The 17354-nt window shown below is 39.0% G+C and overlaps 1 protein-coding gene across 3 annotated transcripts; it reads left to right on the top strand.

The window, feature by feature from the left end:
- The first annotated feature begins 1852 nt into the window (after positions 1-1852).
- Positions 1853-16513, top strand: LOC133536844 (spartin-like). Of its 3 annotated transcripts, none has more exons than XM_061877478.1 (8): positions 1853-2056; positions 2361-3131; positions 6713-6910; positions 9102-9276; positions 11610-11804; positions 11887-12045; positions 12849-12939; positions 15810-16513. In XM_061877478.1, the coding sequence occupies exons 2-8, from the start codon at positions 2364-2366 to the stop codon at positions 16012-16014; spliced, it is 1791 nt and encodes a 596-aa protein (XP_061733462.1). In that variant the 5' UTR covers positions 1853-2056; positions 2361-2363; the 3' UTR covers positions 16015-16513. The 3 variants fall into 3 exon arrangements, with proteins under 3 accessions (XP_061733462.1, XP_061733464.1, XP_061733463.1); XM_061877480.1 differs by lacking the exon at positions 15810-16513 and adding an exon at positions 15248-15730; XM_061877479.1 differs by lacking the exon at positions 15810-16513 and adding an exon at positions 13081-13349.
- The last annotated feature ends 841 nt before the right edge of the window (positions 16514-17354 follow it).

Below are 17354 nucleotides of genomic sequence, written 5' to 3'. Positions count from 1 at the left end.
CAAACGCATGGATAATGATCTCAGCGTCTTTAGTGGACAGAATGGAGCGAATTTTAGCCATATTGCGGAGATGAAAGAAGGCCGTTTTAGTAACGCTTTTAATGTGTGCCTCAAAGGAGAGAGTTGGGTCGAAGATAATACCCAGATTCTTTACCGTGTCGCCTTGTTTAACTGTTTGGTTGTCAAATGTTAGAGTTGTATTATTAAATAGAGTTCGGTGTCTAGCAGGACCGATAATCAGCATTTCCGTTTTTTTGGCGTTGAGTTGCAAAAAGTTGTTTAATGTCATTAAGACACGCCTCCAGCTGACTACAATCCGGCATGTTGGTCAGCTTTAGGGGCATGTAGAGCTGGGTGTCATCAGCATAACAGTGAAAGCTAACACCGTATTTACGTATGATGTCACCTAGCGGCAGCATGTAGATGCTGAAGAGTGCAGAGCCAAAAACCGAACCCTGGGGAACTCCACACGTTACCTTAACGTATTTTCAATATTCAAAAAATAGCAACAATTAAAAATTATTTATAAATATATTTATTGAATAATACTTCAACAAAATATGAATGTAAGTTCATATACTGTGAAAAGAAATACAACAATGCAGTATTTTGTGTACTTCGGCAAGAGCTGCTTTTCCCCTTGGCCTCAGTCTGGACCCCCTCTCCGCAGGGGCCCAGGCTTAGACCAATTTTTTAAATTTTATTTTACTCTTTTTTCTCCCATTCCCCCTCACTTGTTTACCTGTATATCACCTTTTTTGTAAGGGGCGGCGGAAGTTGGTCGACCCGTCAGCGATCCTGTTCTGTCTCACTGTAATGTTTGTTTGATCTTGAATGGGATTGTGCTGAAAATTTTAATTTTCCTGAAGGAACTCTCCTCAAGGAATAAAGTACTCTCTCTCTCTCTCTCCCTCTCTCTCTCTCTCTCTATCTATCTATCTATTCAGTGTTGACAGCCAGATTTTTTGTGGACATGTTCCATAAATATCGACGTTAAATATTTCTTTTTTTGTGAAGAAATATTTAGAATTAAGTTCATGAATCCAGATGGATCTTTATAACAATCACCAAGGAGGGCACTTTTAAGTTGATTACTTCTATGTGTACAAATCTTTATTTATAAAAGAATCACTAATTTATTTTTCAACAAGTTTTTAGTTATTTTTATATCTTTTTTCCAAATAGTTCAAGAAAGACCACTACAAATGAGCAATATTTTGCACTGTTATACAATTTAATAAATCAGAAACTGATGACATAGTGCTGTATTTTAATTATTTATCTCTTTTTTTTTTCAACTAAAAATGCTTTGCTCTGATTAGGGGGTACTTAAATTAAAAAAGAAATGTTCACAGGGGGTACATCACTGAAAAAAAGGTTGAGAACATCTGCCTTACAGCGATGGCATTCCCATTTTTTAGAAAAAAAATAATGATTACTCTCCAACTTTATTGGCAGACAAACTTAGATTCCTCCACTATGACAACGAGTAATTTCTACATTCATAATGTAATTAATCGTAATAATTTTATTTAATAAGCGTTCAGTATAGTTCCTGTGTTCTGGATCGATTGATTGGCAATGGCAACCGGTGACTGTCTGTGCAATACCGCCATCTAAAGGACTGGAATGTAGCACCCCCGTTTCCGGTTCACATCCTTCAAATTAACACATGTGTTTATTTCCTTGACTTCCTTCTCTTGCAACTGATATTCCTATGTATGCGTAGCGTATTAATGTAATGAGAAAGTTCGGGATGACGTTGTTAGAAGAAACTACTCAGCGCAACAAACAAGCACAGACATTTAGAAAAAAGGTTGCTTCGACACAAACTTACGTCACTTCCGGTGTGGCCGTGTCACAATAAAGGTCTAAACTCAGGGCGGATATCATGTGCTATTGGAATTAAAAGGTCGACACTGATGAATTACATCATAACTCTTGATTGAGTGGTCGGCGTTAAGGTTTACCAGAACAACAGACAGGGGTAACACAGTCACTGCAGTGTCGCTAACTGCTGCATTTAGACGCCCGGAGCTGTAACATCTGTATTTGGGTAAGTTGCACCGTTACGACATAACGGGGAGCTAATGCTAGCTAGCTAAAAACAACAGACCTGTCAACTAATATTGCTGGAGTTTTTTTTAAACCACTTCCAATTACTTCCATGAACATTTCAAATAGAAGCGAAAATTACGATCTTTGGTGGTTTACGTTTCTTTTTGAGTGTGGTGTAACAATAATTCACTGCAAAATACTACACTAGACTGCTAAATAGTCATCTGTGGTTGTACACAGAATACCAGTGTAGGTGATGTATGAAATGTCGAATTGTTGACGTTTTTTTATACATTTTATAGGTAATGGAGAAAGCCAAACAGGATGCATTTGACCGTGCAAGGCTTGAGGTGATTAAAGATGGCTACGAGAGAGGCTTTGAGTGCATCAACAAAGGTCTGACAGCCGATGAAGCGGGAGATCCGAGCCAGGCTCTGGAGCTGTACAAGAAGGGTCGACACCACCTTCTACGGGGCGTCAGCGTGCCCTCGCGGGGCGATGAGTGCACAGGCAGCTCCTGGGAGTCGGCCCGACAGATGCAGCAGAAGATGCAGGAGACCCTCAACAACATCACCACCCGTCTCGCCATACTGGAGACCGCTACCGCCGCCGAGGGGCCCGCCCAGCAGCCTTCTGAAAGCCTCTACCCAAAAATACCAGCCAAAGAAAAGCCGCAAAGGCCCCGCCCACCGCTCCCAGGGAACGCACCCGCTTCTTTCAACCCCGAGGCGCTTTCTGCTAGCAGACCACCTGTAGCTCAAGGAGAGCATCCGCCGGCGTATTCGCCCCAAGCTGTCGAGGGTCACCTCTCCATCTCGTACGGGACCGAATCAGGGGAGCTTTCACTGGTGGGTGACGATTTTTACAGCTGGACGTCAACCTCCTCCTCATCACCGCAGAGCATGGGCGAGGACGCGGAAGAGCTGCTGTGCATCCCTCAGGGCGTGCAGATATTCTTTGTGACCCCCGAGGGCCATGTGAGCGCCCCCTCCTACCCGGGCTACCTGCGACTGGTCAAGTTCACCAGCGATCACTCTGAGACGATCCCCGACAGACCTCCAGCTTTCCTGCAGGTATCTGTTAAGAAAATCAACACAGGTGTAACCCGATTATGGAGAGTCAACTCATTGGCCACTTCATTAGGCACACCTGCACCAACTAATGCCATTTAGTAAAAGAGTTTTATTACAATTATCCCTTTACAAAAATAACTACATGCACCGCAAACAATTACTGGCATGTCTCAGACTGATTTTAATGGAAAATTGTGACATGCTGGGATACACTGTCCTAATTCAGTTCTGTAGGTGGTGGTAACTGATTGTCAACAGCTTCACACAGCAAGCTTTCTTGCTGGGATACAGCTCCACTTGGCCCCATTGTGAATACACTGTAACAATTGCAGATATCACTCCAATATCAGCAAATAAACAAGTATCAAACTATATCGGCTTGCATGTAAAATGTGTGCAAAGTTCGACAGCCAGTTAACATTTCAAGCAGTCTTAGTCAACCTTTTTTTAGCCAAGGCATAATTTGTGCGTTGAAAAAATCTGGAGGCACACCACCAGCAGAAATCATTAAAAAACGAAACTCAGTTGACGATAAAAAGTCGTTGTCGCAATTGTTGGATATGACTTCAAACCATAACCAACCATGCATCACTATAGCTATTGTCTCAAAGTAGGTGTACTGTCATGACAGGTCACATCACGCCGTGACTTATTTTGAGTTGTTTGCTGTTTTCCTGTGTGTAGTGTTTTCGTTCTTGTCTTGCGCTCCTATTTGGTTGCTTTTTCTCTTTTTTTGGTATTTTCCTGAAGCAGTTGAATGTCTTCCTTTGAGCGATATTTCCTGCATCTACTTTGTTTTAGCAATGAAGAATATTTCAGTTGTTTTTATCGTTATTTGTGGGGACATTGTTGATTATAATGTCATGTTGGGATGTACTTTGTGGACGCTATCTGCTCCACAGACTTTACTGTCGTCCAGCATTCTGTTTTTGTTTACTTTGTAGCCAGTTCAGTATTAGTTTCGTTCTGCATAGCCTTCCCTAAGCTTCAATGCTTTTTCTTAGGGGCACTCAACTTTTGTTAATTTTTGGTTTAAGCATTAGATACCATTTTTTACCTGCATGCTGCCTCCCACTGTTTCCGACATCCACAAATCAATGAGCTACCGGCTGCCACCTACTAATATGGAAGAGTATAACAGTTACTCTGCCGAGCTCTAGACAGTATTGACACTCAACAACAACACACAATTTGCAGACTGTAATTACTTGTTGCAAAAATATTTTTTAACCCAAATAGGTGAAATTAGATAATCTCCCACGGCCCACCAGACTGTATCTCACGGCATACCAGTGTGCTGTGGCACAGTGGTTGAAAAACACTTTTCTGAATGTCCTCCAATAAGCACACAAAGTTGCTGTTTTTTTCTTCCATTTTAGTCAAGTAATTTACAAAATGTAAACATGGTAGGCTACTAGGAGCTAGCAGCTACACAACAGCTGAGCACACAAGCTAGACACACGTGTTAAGTGTACTTAACTGAACATTATTGCGGTTTAAAACAGCACATTTGTCAATATAAACAAGTATCAAATGATTATAGTTGCATATTACTTACACATAGAAAGTATCTAAAGTATATTAGAAAGTTTCCAGCAACAAATGTGTCTGCATCATTCAATTTGGGGAAAACTTACTAAAGGACGTTGCTCTGTGTGTTGCCCAATGAGTGTTTGTTGTGCGGCGGTTTTTGTGTTATTACTGCGTTAGAAACAGTAAAAATAAATATGAATTTTAATGTATTATCGCCTCATATTATTACACAATTACCCAAGCATTTGATAATGTAGGTTGTTTACTTACAAATTGATGGATAACTTGCTTTATCATTGTAAGTCAGGGTAACGACAGATATTTAAGTATTTGTTTTTATTTTCATTTTAACAAAAAACATTTTGGAATATGTGTTAATATGTTTTTTGGAGGGTTAGATATTTCATTTTAAAATACGTAAAAATTGTGAGAATGAATACATTTAGTAAGAAAAAGATGAAAGGCTTTATTGACACAATATACTGTATTTCCAGTCTTTTGGGGGCCACTTGAAACAATCTGCCCCCCAGGCCTTGAGTTTGACACGTGTGGTAGTGGGTTTCAAGAAGACTATAATATATTTACTGTAACTGTTAGCCACCCAGCGTGCAAGGGCCGCAATTACACTGATCTATGAAGTTAAGTGCAACAAAATATAGAGTTTCTACTGCGTCATTATCTTAACTAAATGAATTATCGTGGCCACGAGGTGACGGCGAAAATCAATTACAGTACCACACTACTTCAACTTAAAGACAGCATAAGTCCATTCCAGATGGTTATGCTTTTACTTTTCATACTTACCATTAGGGGTGCACAAAAAATGTATTCACATTCGAGTCAGATTCTCATTTATCACGATTCTAAATAAATTCATAATTTCCATTTTGTACCGCTTGTCCCTTTTGGGGTTGCTGGGGGTGCTGGAGCCTATCTCAGCTACAATCGGGTGGAAGGCGGGGTACACCCTGGACAAGTCGCCATCTAATCACAGGGCCAATACAGATAGAGAGACAACATTCACACACAAGGGCCAATTTAGTGTTGCCAATCAACCTCAATTAAACATTTTTGTTCATAAGAATCCATTTTTTAAAATAGGTTTTTAGGCCATCTTCATGCAACTAGAAAATGGCTTTTCTAAACTGTAACTTGTTATTAAAAAGTTTCATTATAATTATCCTACCACATAATACGCTGCAAGAATCTGTTTGAATCGAGAATCATGTTGACTCGAGAATCAATCCAGAACCGAATCATCACCCCAGAAATCGGAATCAGTTAGAATCGGCAGGTGCACACCCGCCATTGTTCTCTGTTTGGATCATTTCACTGGATCAAACATGTTCTAACATTCCACGCCACAAAATAATAAATGTATGTATGATTTGTGCTGCTATATCGCATTGGTATCAGCCAATATCAATGTCGTATCAGAAGGGGAAAAAAATCCCTAAAATCTCAAAATGTTCTATTTTTTTCAAACAAATGTTGAGTGAAGCGCTACACCACTGCAAACTACAACCACAAAACGCGTCGTTATATGAAAACCAATCACTGAGCATTATTTTCTACGCGATGTCAGAATGTTTCATGCATCTCTTCTTGTATTGGACCTCGATAGACTATGGCGTCCTACCTAATGTTCTGGCCAGTGTTCACGAGTCATGTGAGTGGTCTTGCCCTGACGTACATAACTCGTAAAAGTCAATTGTAATCAATCAGGTGAGAGGTCTTTTAACCAGAAGATGGGGAAAAAATCCAAAGTATAATAATATAAGAATAAAGGGCTTTACTGTAATATATAAAACAAAGACATACTATATTTGACTCTTCAATGGGGATTTTCCAAGGTGCTCCAGGCAGCAGATGACATCACAGCAGTGAGTGAAAGTTATTAAGTGTAATAACGACACACTCAGCCATGCCCCATAATCCTTTTAGGCGTGCGGCAGCCTGCTTCAGGTCCCCTCAAATATGTACTCCCTTCATGTAAACGCGCTTGTAGACTAAACAATCCATCAATTAATCAATCCTCTCCCCGGCAGGTGTGCGACTGGCTGTACCCGCTCATGTCGACAAACTCCCCGGCCTTGCTGTGCAACACCGGCGTGTTCATGTTCCCCGACATGATGGCGCCGGCGCCAGGCCATTTTGTGGGAGTGGTTCTGTCTTCTGAGCTGCCTGCTGCCGACAGAGAGCTGTTCCAGGATCTACTGTCTCAGATGACAGACCTCAGGGTTCAGGTACTGCTCACACCCTTTTGTATGCAGAGGCCAACATTCATTAATCCCCTGCTGTGTCAATATGATATAAGGTCTGTCCGATTGATGAGTGAGGCGAGGAATTAGCATAATTGCTTATTTTACTGAACAATGTTGCCTTATCTTGAGACATGTTGATTATAATAACTTAAAGCTGTCATAAGAGGAGTTATTTCAACTTGATGGTGGTCTAATGTATTTCACTTTTTTTGGACCCTGAATTGATGTAACCAATGTTGTTTAGAATTTAGTGAACTGATTTTTTTCACAGGAAATAATGCTGCCAATTTCAATACATTTTCATTAAATTTATTTTCGTAAATTATTCAGATTTACAGGGAGTAGGTCTTGAGTTTTAAAGCAACAAATATTCCTGCACTGATTTTTTTTTACACTGAAATAATTTTAACAAACAGAATTTTAAAACACATATTTTGCTCGCAAATTTTTACTTGATCAAATTTGTGGACAAAATGAGTGTGGCTAAAAATTAAGTTTGTTAAAATAAAGTGTTTTTAAAAATCTGTGTATAATATCTAAATAGAAAATAATTCAGTGCAGATATATGTTGCTTCAAAACTCAAGGCCCACTTGCGTTAAATGAATTAATTTATGAAATTAGAATGTAATGAAATTGTCAGCAAAATTTGATGTAAAAAAAAAAAAAAAAATCAGTTCACAAAATTTAAAACTCAAAAAAATCAGTGTAAAAAAGTTATGTCATAAAACAGAAAATGGATGTATGGATGGAACTACCAGACAACAACCAGCAGAGGGCACAGGTGATCCAGGCCCAAAAAGTTTGCTTCTTAAACAAACAAATATAGATATGATAAATTATGTTTATAGAATTGGAGGGGGGTTCGTGAAGCCCATTTTAGTGTAGAGCAGTGCTTCTCAATTATTTTCTGTTACGTCCCCCCAAGAAGAATTTCGCTCCCCCCGCCACACGATCTCCACTGCCACTATGAACGGGTACCATTTGTCTGTCAAATTGTTATAAGTACATCTTTGCATAATATTATATCTTTATTGCATTGAATAAATGAAAAAAAAAAAAGAAATATAGATTAGCTGACAACAAATAAGAACTTCATAAACATTTTGATCTTTCACAGTATCATGTTCTCATAGTCATCATTGTCACCGACGTCCCACTGGGTCATTATTGTCACCGATGTCCCACTGGGTGTGAGTTTTCCTTGCCCTTATGTGGGCCTACCGAGGATGTCGTAGTGGTTTGTGCAGCCCTTTGAGACACTAGTGATTTAGGGCTATATAAGTAAACATTGATTGATTGATTGATTTTGTTTAGTTGTCTGTAACTAAAATATTTGGAATATTTTTTTATAAAAATATTTGCCTAAAATTAAAATTATTTAGTTACTTCTCTATTTAAACTATAAACATTTTTTAACCGACTTAAACCAATTGATACAGAAAAGCAAAATAAAGTTCTGGAATACTATTAAATTCAAATTAACCCAGGAGCATAATATAAAAACACTTTACCCTACAAAGCAAAAATTATCAAAGCTATTTTTTTCCCCCATATCAAAATCAGGAAGTCAGAATTAATTGCTACAATGAGCACGTTTTGTAGTGCACAGCTTTTTGAAGCAGGGTTTCAAGAATGGTACTGGTAAAGCCTGTTCCCCAGGGGCCTGTCCAACTATTTGAGAAAGATGGTATAGAGAAAAAGAAAATATAACATTAAAAAATAGTACCAAAACTAAATTGACCTATCATCCTTAAAGGAATGTCTTCAAATGACCATCTACACTCATTAGATTGGGTCATGTCGCAGGGTCTGCTTCAGCAGTGTCGGGATTTGCCAATTAAACCGCGTTAATACTCTTAGCAGCAGGTAGTTGGAACGAGCTGAGCGCCTCAGCTGTGACGCCACGCAAGGTCACTTTTTTAATGCGGGATTTCTTCACTGATGGAGCTGATGCCGCGTCAGCAAGTAGGCACTTTTTTTCTTCCTGGAATAAGTCGAGTGGGAGACTGTATGCTTCCGGCGCAGAATTAAGAGTTTTCTCCAAACAATTGCAGCTTTGTGACAAGAGCGTGACCAGAGGAGCTTTTACTGGAGCAGTGTCGCAAGGAGACGAGCATTGAGCTGTCGAAAGGTGGTTGGGGACTGACTCATCTGATGTGTTTGTTTCATCAGGCTCCTGTTGAAGCCGCCGAACATGATAATCTCAGTCATAAAGTGCCCATTGTTACGCCGGAAGAAACCGAAGCGGCGGAGAAAAAGGCAGCGGAGGAGGAGGCAGCGGGGGGAGAGGACGACGACCAGGCTCTACCCGTATGGAGCGAGAAGGTGGCCAGTGGCATCCTGACCGGTAAAGTGTTACAACTAGTGTTTTTACTGCAGGACTCTCATCTACATTCAAGGTGTCCAAAGTGCTGCACACAGCTAGTTTTACACCGGCCTGTGGTACACAAAAAAAAATACAGTTAAAAACAGCATAAAAATGCAGATTAAGAGAGTAAACAGGTGAATGACTCTAATAAAACAAAGCTGCCATTCAGACTTTTTTTTTGTTTTTAAAGCTCTCCTAAAAAAATAATGAATCAATATTGATGTTGTTATGAAATATTGACCTACTCAATTACTTAACATAAAATATCCACTTTGACAAACCTTAGGGTTCAGGTACCGCTCACACTCTTTTGTACGCTTTTGAACATTTGTTGGGGGAAATATTGCATATTTTACGTGTTTGCAATATATAAACAAAGTTTTTTTGACAAAAGGGCAAAAAACAAAACAAATGACAAAAAACATTAGAAAAAAATATAAAAACTTAGGTCTGAAGTTGTTCTAGAGATTTAAGTGTTGAATTAAAAAAAAATGAGTGGGGCTATTATATTAGTGGTATTTGATTTTTATTAAAGGCCTACTGAAACCCACTACTACCGACCACGCAGTCTGATAGTTTATATATCAATGATGAAATATTAACATTGCAACACATGCCAATACGGCCGGTTTAGTTTACTAAATTGCAATTTTAAATTTCCCGCGAGGTATCCTGTTGAAAACGTCGTGGAATTATGACTCGTATGATGACGCGTGCGCGTGACGTCTCGGGTTGTAGCAGACATTTTTTTCCAGCCCGATCCAAACTATAAGTAGTCTGCTTTAATCGCATAATTACACAGTATTCTGGACATCTGTGTTGCTGAATCTTTTGCAATTTGTTTAATTAATAATGGAGAACTCAAAGTAGAAAGATGGAGGTGGGAAGCGGTGCACTGCAGCTGCCTTTAGCATCACAAACAGCCGGTGTGTCCTTGTTTAAAATTCCTGAAGGTGAAGCTTTACTATGGAACAGAGCGGTTAAGCGAACATGGATTCCGACCACATGTCAACCGGCAGGTTTCGGTGAGAAAATTGTGGTAATAAGTCTGCTCTGACCGTAGACATCAGCAGAGCCTGCGTCATGCTGCAGCTGCGTGGCTTTCCTCAGAGACACTGGCGGTCACCACACCCCTCTGACTTTCAGGTATTATATAATCTCACTGAAACACTTGTAACACAATAGGCAGATAATGGATTTTCCAGAATTATCCTAGTAAATGTGTCTAATAACATCTGAATCACTCCCACTGCCCTCGCCTTTGTTTTTAAACTTTTTTTTTTTTTCTTGTCGTTCACTCTCATTATCCTCATCCACGAATCTTTCATCCTCGCTCAAATTAATGGGGAAATTGTCGCTTTCTCGGTCCGAATCGCTCTAGCTGCTGGTGTCTATGATTGTAAACAATGTGAGGATGTGAGGAGCCCTACAACCCGTGACATCACGCGCACATCGTCTGCTACTTCCGGTACAGGCAAGCCTTTTTTATTAGCGACCAAAAGTTGCGAACTTTATAGTCGATGTTCTCTACTAAAACCTTTCAGCAAAAATATAGCAATATCGCGAAATGATCAAGTGTGACACATAGAATGTACCTGCTATCCCTGTTTAAATAAGAAAATCTCATTTCAGTAGGCCTTTAAATTGTTGTTGTTCAACAAATAATGAATAAAAATCAATTGTGTTATGAATTATGGACTTATTTAAGGCTCTAATTACTTCATATGAAATATTCCCCTTTGGGATGTTTTTTGGGAAAAACAATGCATATTTTGGGTTTCAGCCATAAAAATCAGGAGCGTCTTAGAAAAAATGAGCATAAAAAATAAATAAATAAATATATGTATGTATGTATGTATAGACAAATGGACCTAAAGTTAACCAAGAAATTTACTGTAAGTGTGGAATAAAAAAATAATAATATATGACTTATTTATAAAAAATAATGACTGAGACACTTTTGGGTCCCCTGGGACCAGACCTGAGGGGAGCTCTAAAATAATATTTTGTGTTGTATTGGTTTTGATCATGAAAAATATCAAAATGCTTTATTTTTTCAGTGTTTTTTTGATTGATTGATTGAAACTTTTATTAGTAGATTGCACAGTTAAGTACATATTCCGTACAATTGACCACTAAATGGTAACACCCGAGTAAGTTTTTCAACTTGTTTAAGTCGGGGTCCAGTGTGCGGCCCTCAGTGTTAAATGTTTAGACACCCCTGATCTAAGTAGCGTGACATCACAGCAGCATGAAGAAGTGGAGGGCCACATTGTAAACAAAAAAACAACAATGGAATAATTTTGTCTCAGGCGCGTCCTGGTTGAGCTGGGGTCTGGTCAAAGGAGCCGAGTTCACAGGCAAGGCCGTCCACAAGGGGGCGTCTAAACTCCGAGAGCACATCACACCCGAGGACAAGCCTGCCCACGTCAGTCCCACCGTCACTAAAGGCCTTCATGTTGCCAAGCAGGCGACGGGTGGAGCTGTCAAAGTCAGCCAGTTTCTCGGTGACCTCCTCTTTAGCAGCATCAGCATGTTTCACCGCCATCTGGCTTTTGGCTTTGACTGACCAGTGCTGTGTCACTGCAGTGGACGGCGTATGCACTGTCGCCGGCTGCGTGGGCCGGGAGCTGGCGCCGCACGTGAAGAAACACGGGGAGAAGCTCATTCCGGAGTCCATGCGGAAAGACAAGGATGGACGTTCGAACATAGACGGTGCCATGGTGGTGGCCGCCAGTGGCGTGCAAGGTAGATCAGCACCCACACTTCAGCTCTGTACAGCACTACCGCAACATACAAGCCTAATTAGTTCTGTCATAGCGCTCTTGACTCAAAACACTTGAATCTATAATCCACGTCTGCCATAGAAATGAATTGAAATCAATTCAGTTGGTGCTTAGCCCCCCAAAACAGCCGCCGTTTTAACATGTAGCATGCCGTTTTAAAAAGATAAACTTTTAGATGAAAAACAATAGAATGTAGTACAAACAACTACAGTAGTTTATGAAGTGATAATAATGTACAGCATTTGCATGGGGGAGTGGACAGCTACAGGATCTTCTTCCAGCTGCTTTATTGTCAAACATGCCATCAGCAGCTTTGCCATATTTTTATGGACAAATGTCCAGCGTTTGGATATTATTGTAACACTTTTGGCTGTTGTTGGACTAATTCTGTGTCAGTATGGTGCAGACTAGCAGTGATACGCTCAAATGGCTTGGCCAATTAGGTTACACGTTCAGCCATTTTTTTGATGATTTATTTTTTTAATTCATTAACTATCACCCACTTCTTCATATGTTTCCATATTTAGCTACAAGCCAGTGAGTAAGACCGGATGCTATGGTCAGCTCTTACAGGGTTCACTGTGACATTTGTTACACTAACTAATGGTGGGGATGTTGAAACCCCAATTTTTGCTTCCAACTTAACAATTAGCATGGAGGCAGCTCTTATCTCAAAACACTCTTAAGTTGAGGTACCACTGTACATCTACTTACATTATGTTCACTTATCCGTTTTCAAATTATTATTTTTTTTTTTTTTACCAGGATTTGCCACCATGTGGACCGGTTTGGAGGTGGCGGCCAAAAACATTGCGACGAGCGTGGCGTCAGAGACCGTCACCACGGTGAAGCACAAGTAGGTTCACAGATCACAACATGCTGGCTGGAACATGTGCATTATTATTATTATCATTATTATTATCATTATTATTATCATCATCAGTGTGTGTGTAGTGCATGCTTACATTTATGTCCCCCTCCTCACTTTGCTTTGCAGATTTAGGGGTCTTCAAAACATCTTAGACCCACCTAATGGCAACAATTGATGATTAAAACAAAGCGATTTAACTCTTTCCACTAACAACAAGCATGACATGAGCCTCTTTTTAAAAAAATATGTGCATTCATTGCCTTTTCCTTACTTGTCATAGCAATAATTATGTTCATTGAGATTTATATTGTAATTAATGAGTCGAGGTAGTGTGGGCCAAAGTATACTCATACACGTTTTTTTTGTTACCACAAATCATTAAACTCTTAAGTCAATGGCCACATCATTAGTAATATTTTACGACGCAACTTCTTTGTAAAAAATTATCTCCGTCAGCACCATTGGCATTTAAACATTTTTAAAAAAACATCTGTCCACAATAAAGTCACACTCCCCAGCTTTCATGCACATTTTGGCCACTTGACCTGTGTGTGTTATGAGAGCCAAAACACACCTGTCCACTATTGACTGCATGGAAAGAAATCAGCACCCGTAAGTCAATAAATTCATTAAAGTACAGGAGTAGCTAGGTTAGAAAAAGTGCGACAAAAAACTGTATCATAGGAAAACCAATGCAACATTTTCTTAAAGAAATAAATAATGTAAATGCAATTAATCCATTCCAGTGTTTCCCACAGGTCAGGCATCTCTTTGTGGTGGTGTGGTCGGGTGGGGGGGGGATCAGCGACTGTGGCGATGACTAAGAAGAACGCACAGTTGGAATATAATTACAACACTATGTACATATTTATATACATATTTATATAATATGTAACTACAAGCTCCATTCACAGACAGAGTCCCATTGCTTTTATGAGCGATCGAGCAAGTAATTTTTTTATATTTTTTGTGGCGGTCGTAATTCCTTCGTGGCGGGCCGCCACAAATAAATGAATGTGTGGGAAACCCTGCATTCATGACTCAGGATGGGTACCAAATTGGTTCTTTTACAGGCACTGACCAAATTCTATCAATGCCACCGGGTATTAATTCACGTAAAATCTAACTAAAACATTTAGTTGTCTTTTTTTGTCATACTAAACACCGGCTCAAATGCTTGGCAAGGAAACATTACTCACTACGTGTCAATGCAGTAAATTTGTCTGATTTCTCAAGTAGTTTTTAGTTTTATTTTACACCAACATGTGAAGTCCAAGTGTCCATGCGCTCTCTGGAATGCGACTAATGGTTATACGCCATGTGTCTCCTCTACACTATGGGGTGCTTATTTCATATTAGCTCGGATAACTGAATTACTTTTCTGGTTTACCTATGATGTCACTCTCGGATTTGCGGGTCTTTACAACTTGTTTGTAATATTGGCACAGACTACAAATAATGCGTCTCTAATGGCTAGCATACAGTGTCAAGAAATTATCTTGAATTGCGCTACCGAACATGACGCCACTACCAAGAATGTATCGGGCCGAATGCAGGTCAGAAGCAAAGAAAGACAGGCGGAAGAGTTTTTTCAATACGCATGGTATTCTTTGTTCGGACACACCTTTTACGCATTCAAACAGACTAGTTCGTTCCATGCAATTTTTGAACGAACAATGACCAAGACAGAACACGAAAACCAGGGCAAAATTTGGCCAAAATCTTTTGGCAAAAAGCGGGGCTTACAACATCTAAGGCACGGCTGTACTTGTGTTCTGTGTTAAGTAAAATTTAAAATATGGCAATATGTTGCAAAAGACACCCTCCCACTCGCAATATGTGGCAAAAGACACCCTCCCACTCCCACAAAGGTCCTTGTAAACCATCCATCCATTTTCTACTGCCTATTCCCTTTTGGGGTCGCAGGGGGCATGTGAACCAGTCCATACACAAACATTGAGTGTACTTAAAAATCTTCACCATCGAGCACAGTTTTTAAGGGAGTAAATATTTGTGGACTAATACAGTAGAGGCCAAAAGTTTGTACACACCTTCTCATTCAATGCGTTTTCCTTTTTTCCATGACTATTTACATTGTAGATTGTCACTGAAGGCATCAAAACTATGAATGAACACATGTGGAGTTATGTACTTAAAAAAAAAAGGTGAAATAACTGAAAAAATGTTTTATATTCTATTTTCTTCAAAATAGCCACCTTTAGTTCTGATAACTGCGTTGCACACTCTTGGCATTCTCTGGATGAGCTTCAATGAAATGATTTTCACTTCACAGGTGTGCTGGAAGCTCATCGAGAGAATGCCAAGAGTGTGCAAAGCAGTAATCAGAGCAAAAGGTGGCTATTTTGAAGAAACTAAAATATAAAACATGTTTTAATTATTTCACCTGTGTGTGTTCTCCACATGTTTTCATAGTTTTAATGCCTTCAATGACAATCTACAATGTAAAAAAGTCAGGAAAATAAAGAAAACACATTGAATGAGGATAAGTGTGTCCAAACTTGGCCTGTTGTGGAAATAAAAAAACATCGGTGTTTGTGTGTACAAAACTCTAAAAGAATTTGGGTCGAATGCCCAAAAGTGCGGACAACTCCAACTTTGCATATCTATATAGTTTCAGCAAAGTAAAAAATGCAGGCTCTGCTTAATTCTATGACTCCCACACTGCTTGATTGCTGCTTTCCAGGTCCCTTTAAAAAAAAAAAAAAAAAAATTGGCATGCATGTTGCATGGCATCTTTGGTGTCTTCATAATAATTCCGTCCAAACCCTCTTTTTTTCTGTCCTGCATTTTCCCTCTCCGACCCGGCTACTCCAATCTAAACTCCAATCAAAAAGGTACGGCGCGGCAGCGGGCCAGGCCACCGATCAAGCCTTCAACTCGGCCATCAATGTGGGCGTCACCGCCTTTAACATCGACAACCTGGGCATCAAAGCAGTGGCCAAAAGGACGGGCAAACAGACGGCGAAGGCCATTTTGGAGGACTACAAGCTTCAGGAGCGAGGGGACGGACAGAAACAAGTTGAGAAATCTGACAAATGAAACTCCTGCCACCTTCAACCACTGTTGCCTTCAACTAAAATAGTTCTATATTTATTATTATTTGTGTAAAAAAATGGCAAAATCTAAAATACTTAAGCTTTTTTGTCTAAACGAGGCTTTGATGTAGAGAACACTATACTGTAAAAGCAAATAATATATGCATTGGATGATTTTATTTATTGACAAGTAAGTAGTAGTCTGTGTTCACAGCTTTATTTTTAATAATACATTAAAGGAAACTTTTAATCGTAATGCTGCTAATACAATTTATCTGCATTGTGATTATTGCAGTTTAACTGTCATTGTCATCACTGTGCCTTTAACTACTGTATCAACTACTGTCTTTAAAAAAATGAACAAAGAAATATTTTTTAAAACCAAAGCTATGTAACTTTTTGTTGTTTTGTCCCAAGTACACACAGTATGTTTTCTCTCAAGGACCACTTTTAACTTATTCTTTGTCTTCAGAATATATTAAAACACTGAGATTTAAACACTGTTTTGGATGTCCTTTTTTTATTGTGTACACATGAACTTTGTATTGTGTAACGACTATATAACCTGACTGACGTCTATGACTCTTCTTACATGCACATTGGATGAAATTATTTTTTTGAAAAAATACATTTATTGATTAACTTTAAGGTTCAATTATGGGTAACATTTTCATATAGATTAAAACATGGAGATTATCTGACCTTGGCCCCAAACATCTGCTGAGATACGCAAAATAAGTTGCTATTTTAAAAGGTTTGTCGTGAACCCATTTTCAAATTTAAATTTACAAACAAGTTGCATTTTTATGAAAGCTATTTTTCGCCCCCCCAAAAACACCCCAATGGTAAGTCATAATGTTGAGGTAAAAAGTCAAAATTATGAGATAAAACATTTTTAATCATGCGATTAAAAAGTCCAAACTGAGATTAAAAAATAAATAATCCTAATTATGATATAAAAAGTCAAAGTACGATTAAAGTCAAAATCATGAGATTAAAAAATATGAGAAGAAAACTCATGAGATACAAAAATCCAATTATTAGATACAAAAAAATGACTTCTTATAATTACGAATTTATACCTCATAATTTTGACTTTTAATATCACAAAGTCGACTTTCTATCTCATCAACATTATGATTCATAACTATGACTTACCATCGTGGTAGTTCTTTAGTGGTGGAAACAAACAGGCTTCCAAACATTTTGAATATATAGAACTGTGCGCTGATATGAAAATGCTTCTCGGCTTCCGTAATACATAAAATAACTGAAGATTAGCTCGCTGTGTCATTTATTAGCCAAGGTATCTTATCGGAATTATACAGTCACGTTAATTTTACA

Source organism: Nerophis ophidion, linkage group LG18, assembly GCF_033978795.1.
Source record: "Nerophis ophidion isolate RoL-2023_Sa linkage group LG18, RoL_Noph_v1.0, whole genome shotgun sequence".
NCBI lineage: Eukaryota > Metazoa > Chordata > Actinopteri > Syngnathiformes > Syngnathidae > Nerophis > Nerophis ophidion.
This window is presented reverse-complemented; position numbering and strand designations above follow the sequence as displayed.

Bases quoted from the DNA above. Each gene is read 5' to 3' on its own strand.
- LOC133536844 (XM_061877478.1), top strand. From the start codon at position 2,364: ATGGAGAAAGCCAAACAGGATGCATTTGACCGTGCAAGGCTTGAGGTG. The intron at 3,132-6,712 runs GTATCTGTTAAG...TCTCCCCGGCAG, and splicing joins GACCTCCAGCTTTCCTGCAG to GTGTGCGACTGGCTGTACCC. The intron at 12,046-12,848 runs GTAGATCAGCAC...TTTTTTTACCAG, and splicing joins GGCCGCCAGTGGCGTGCAAG to GATTTGCCACCATGTGGACC.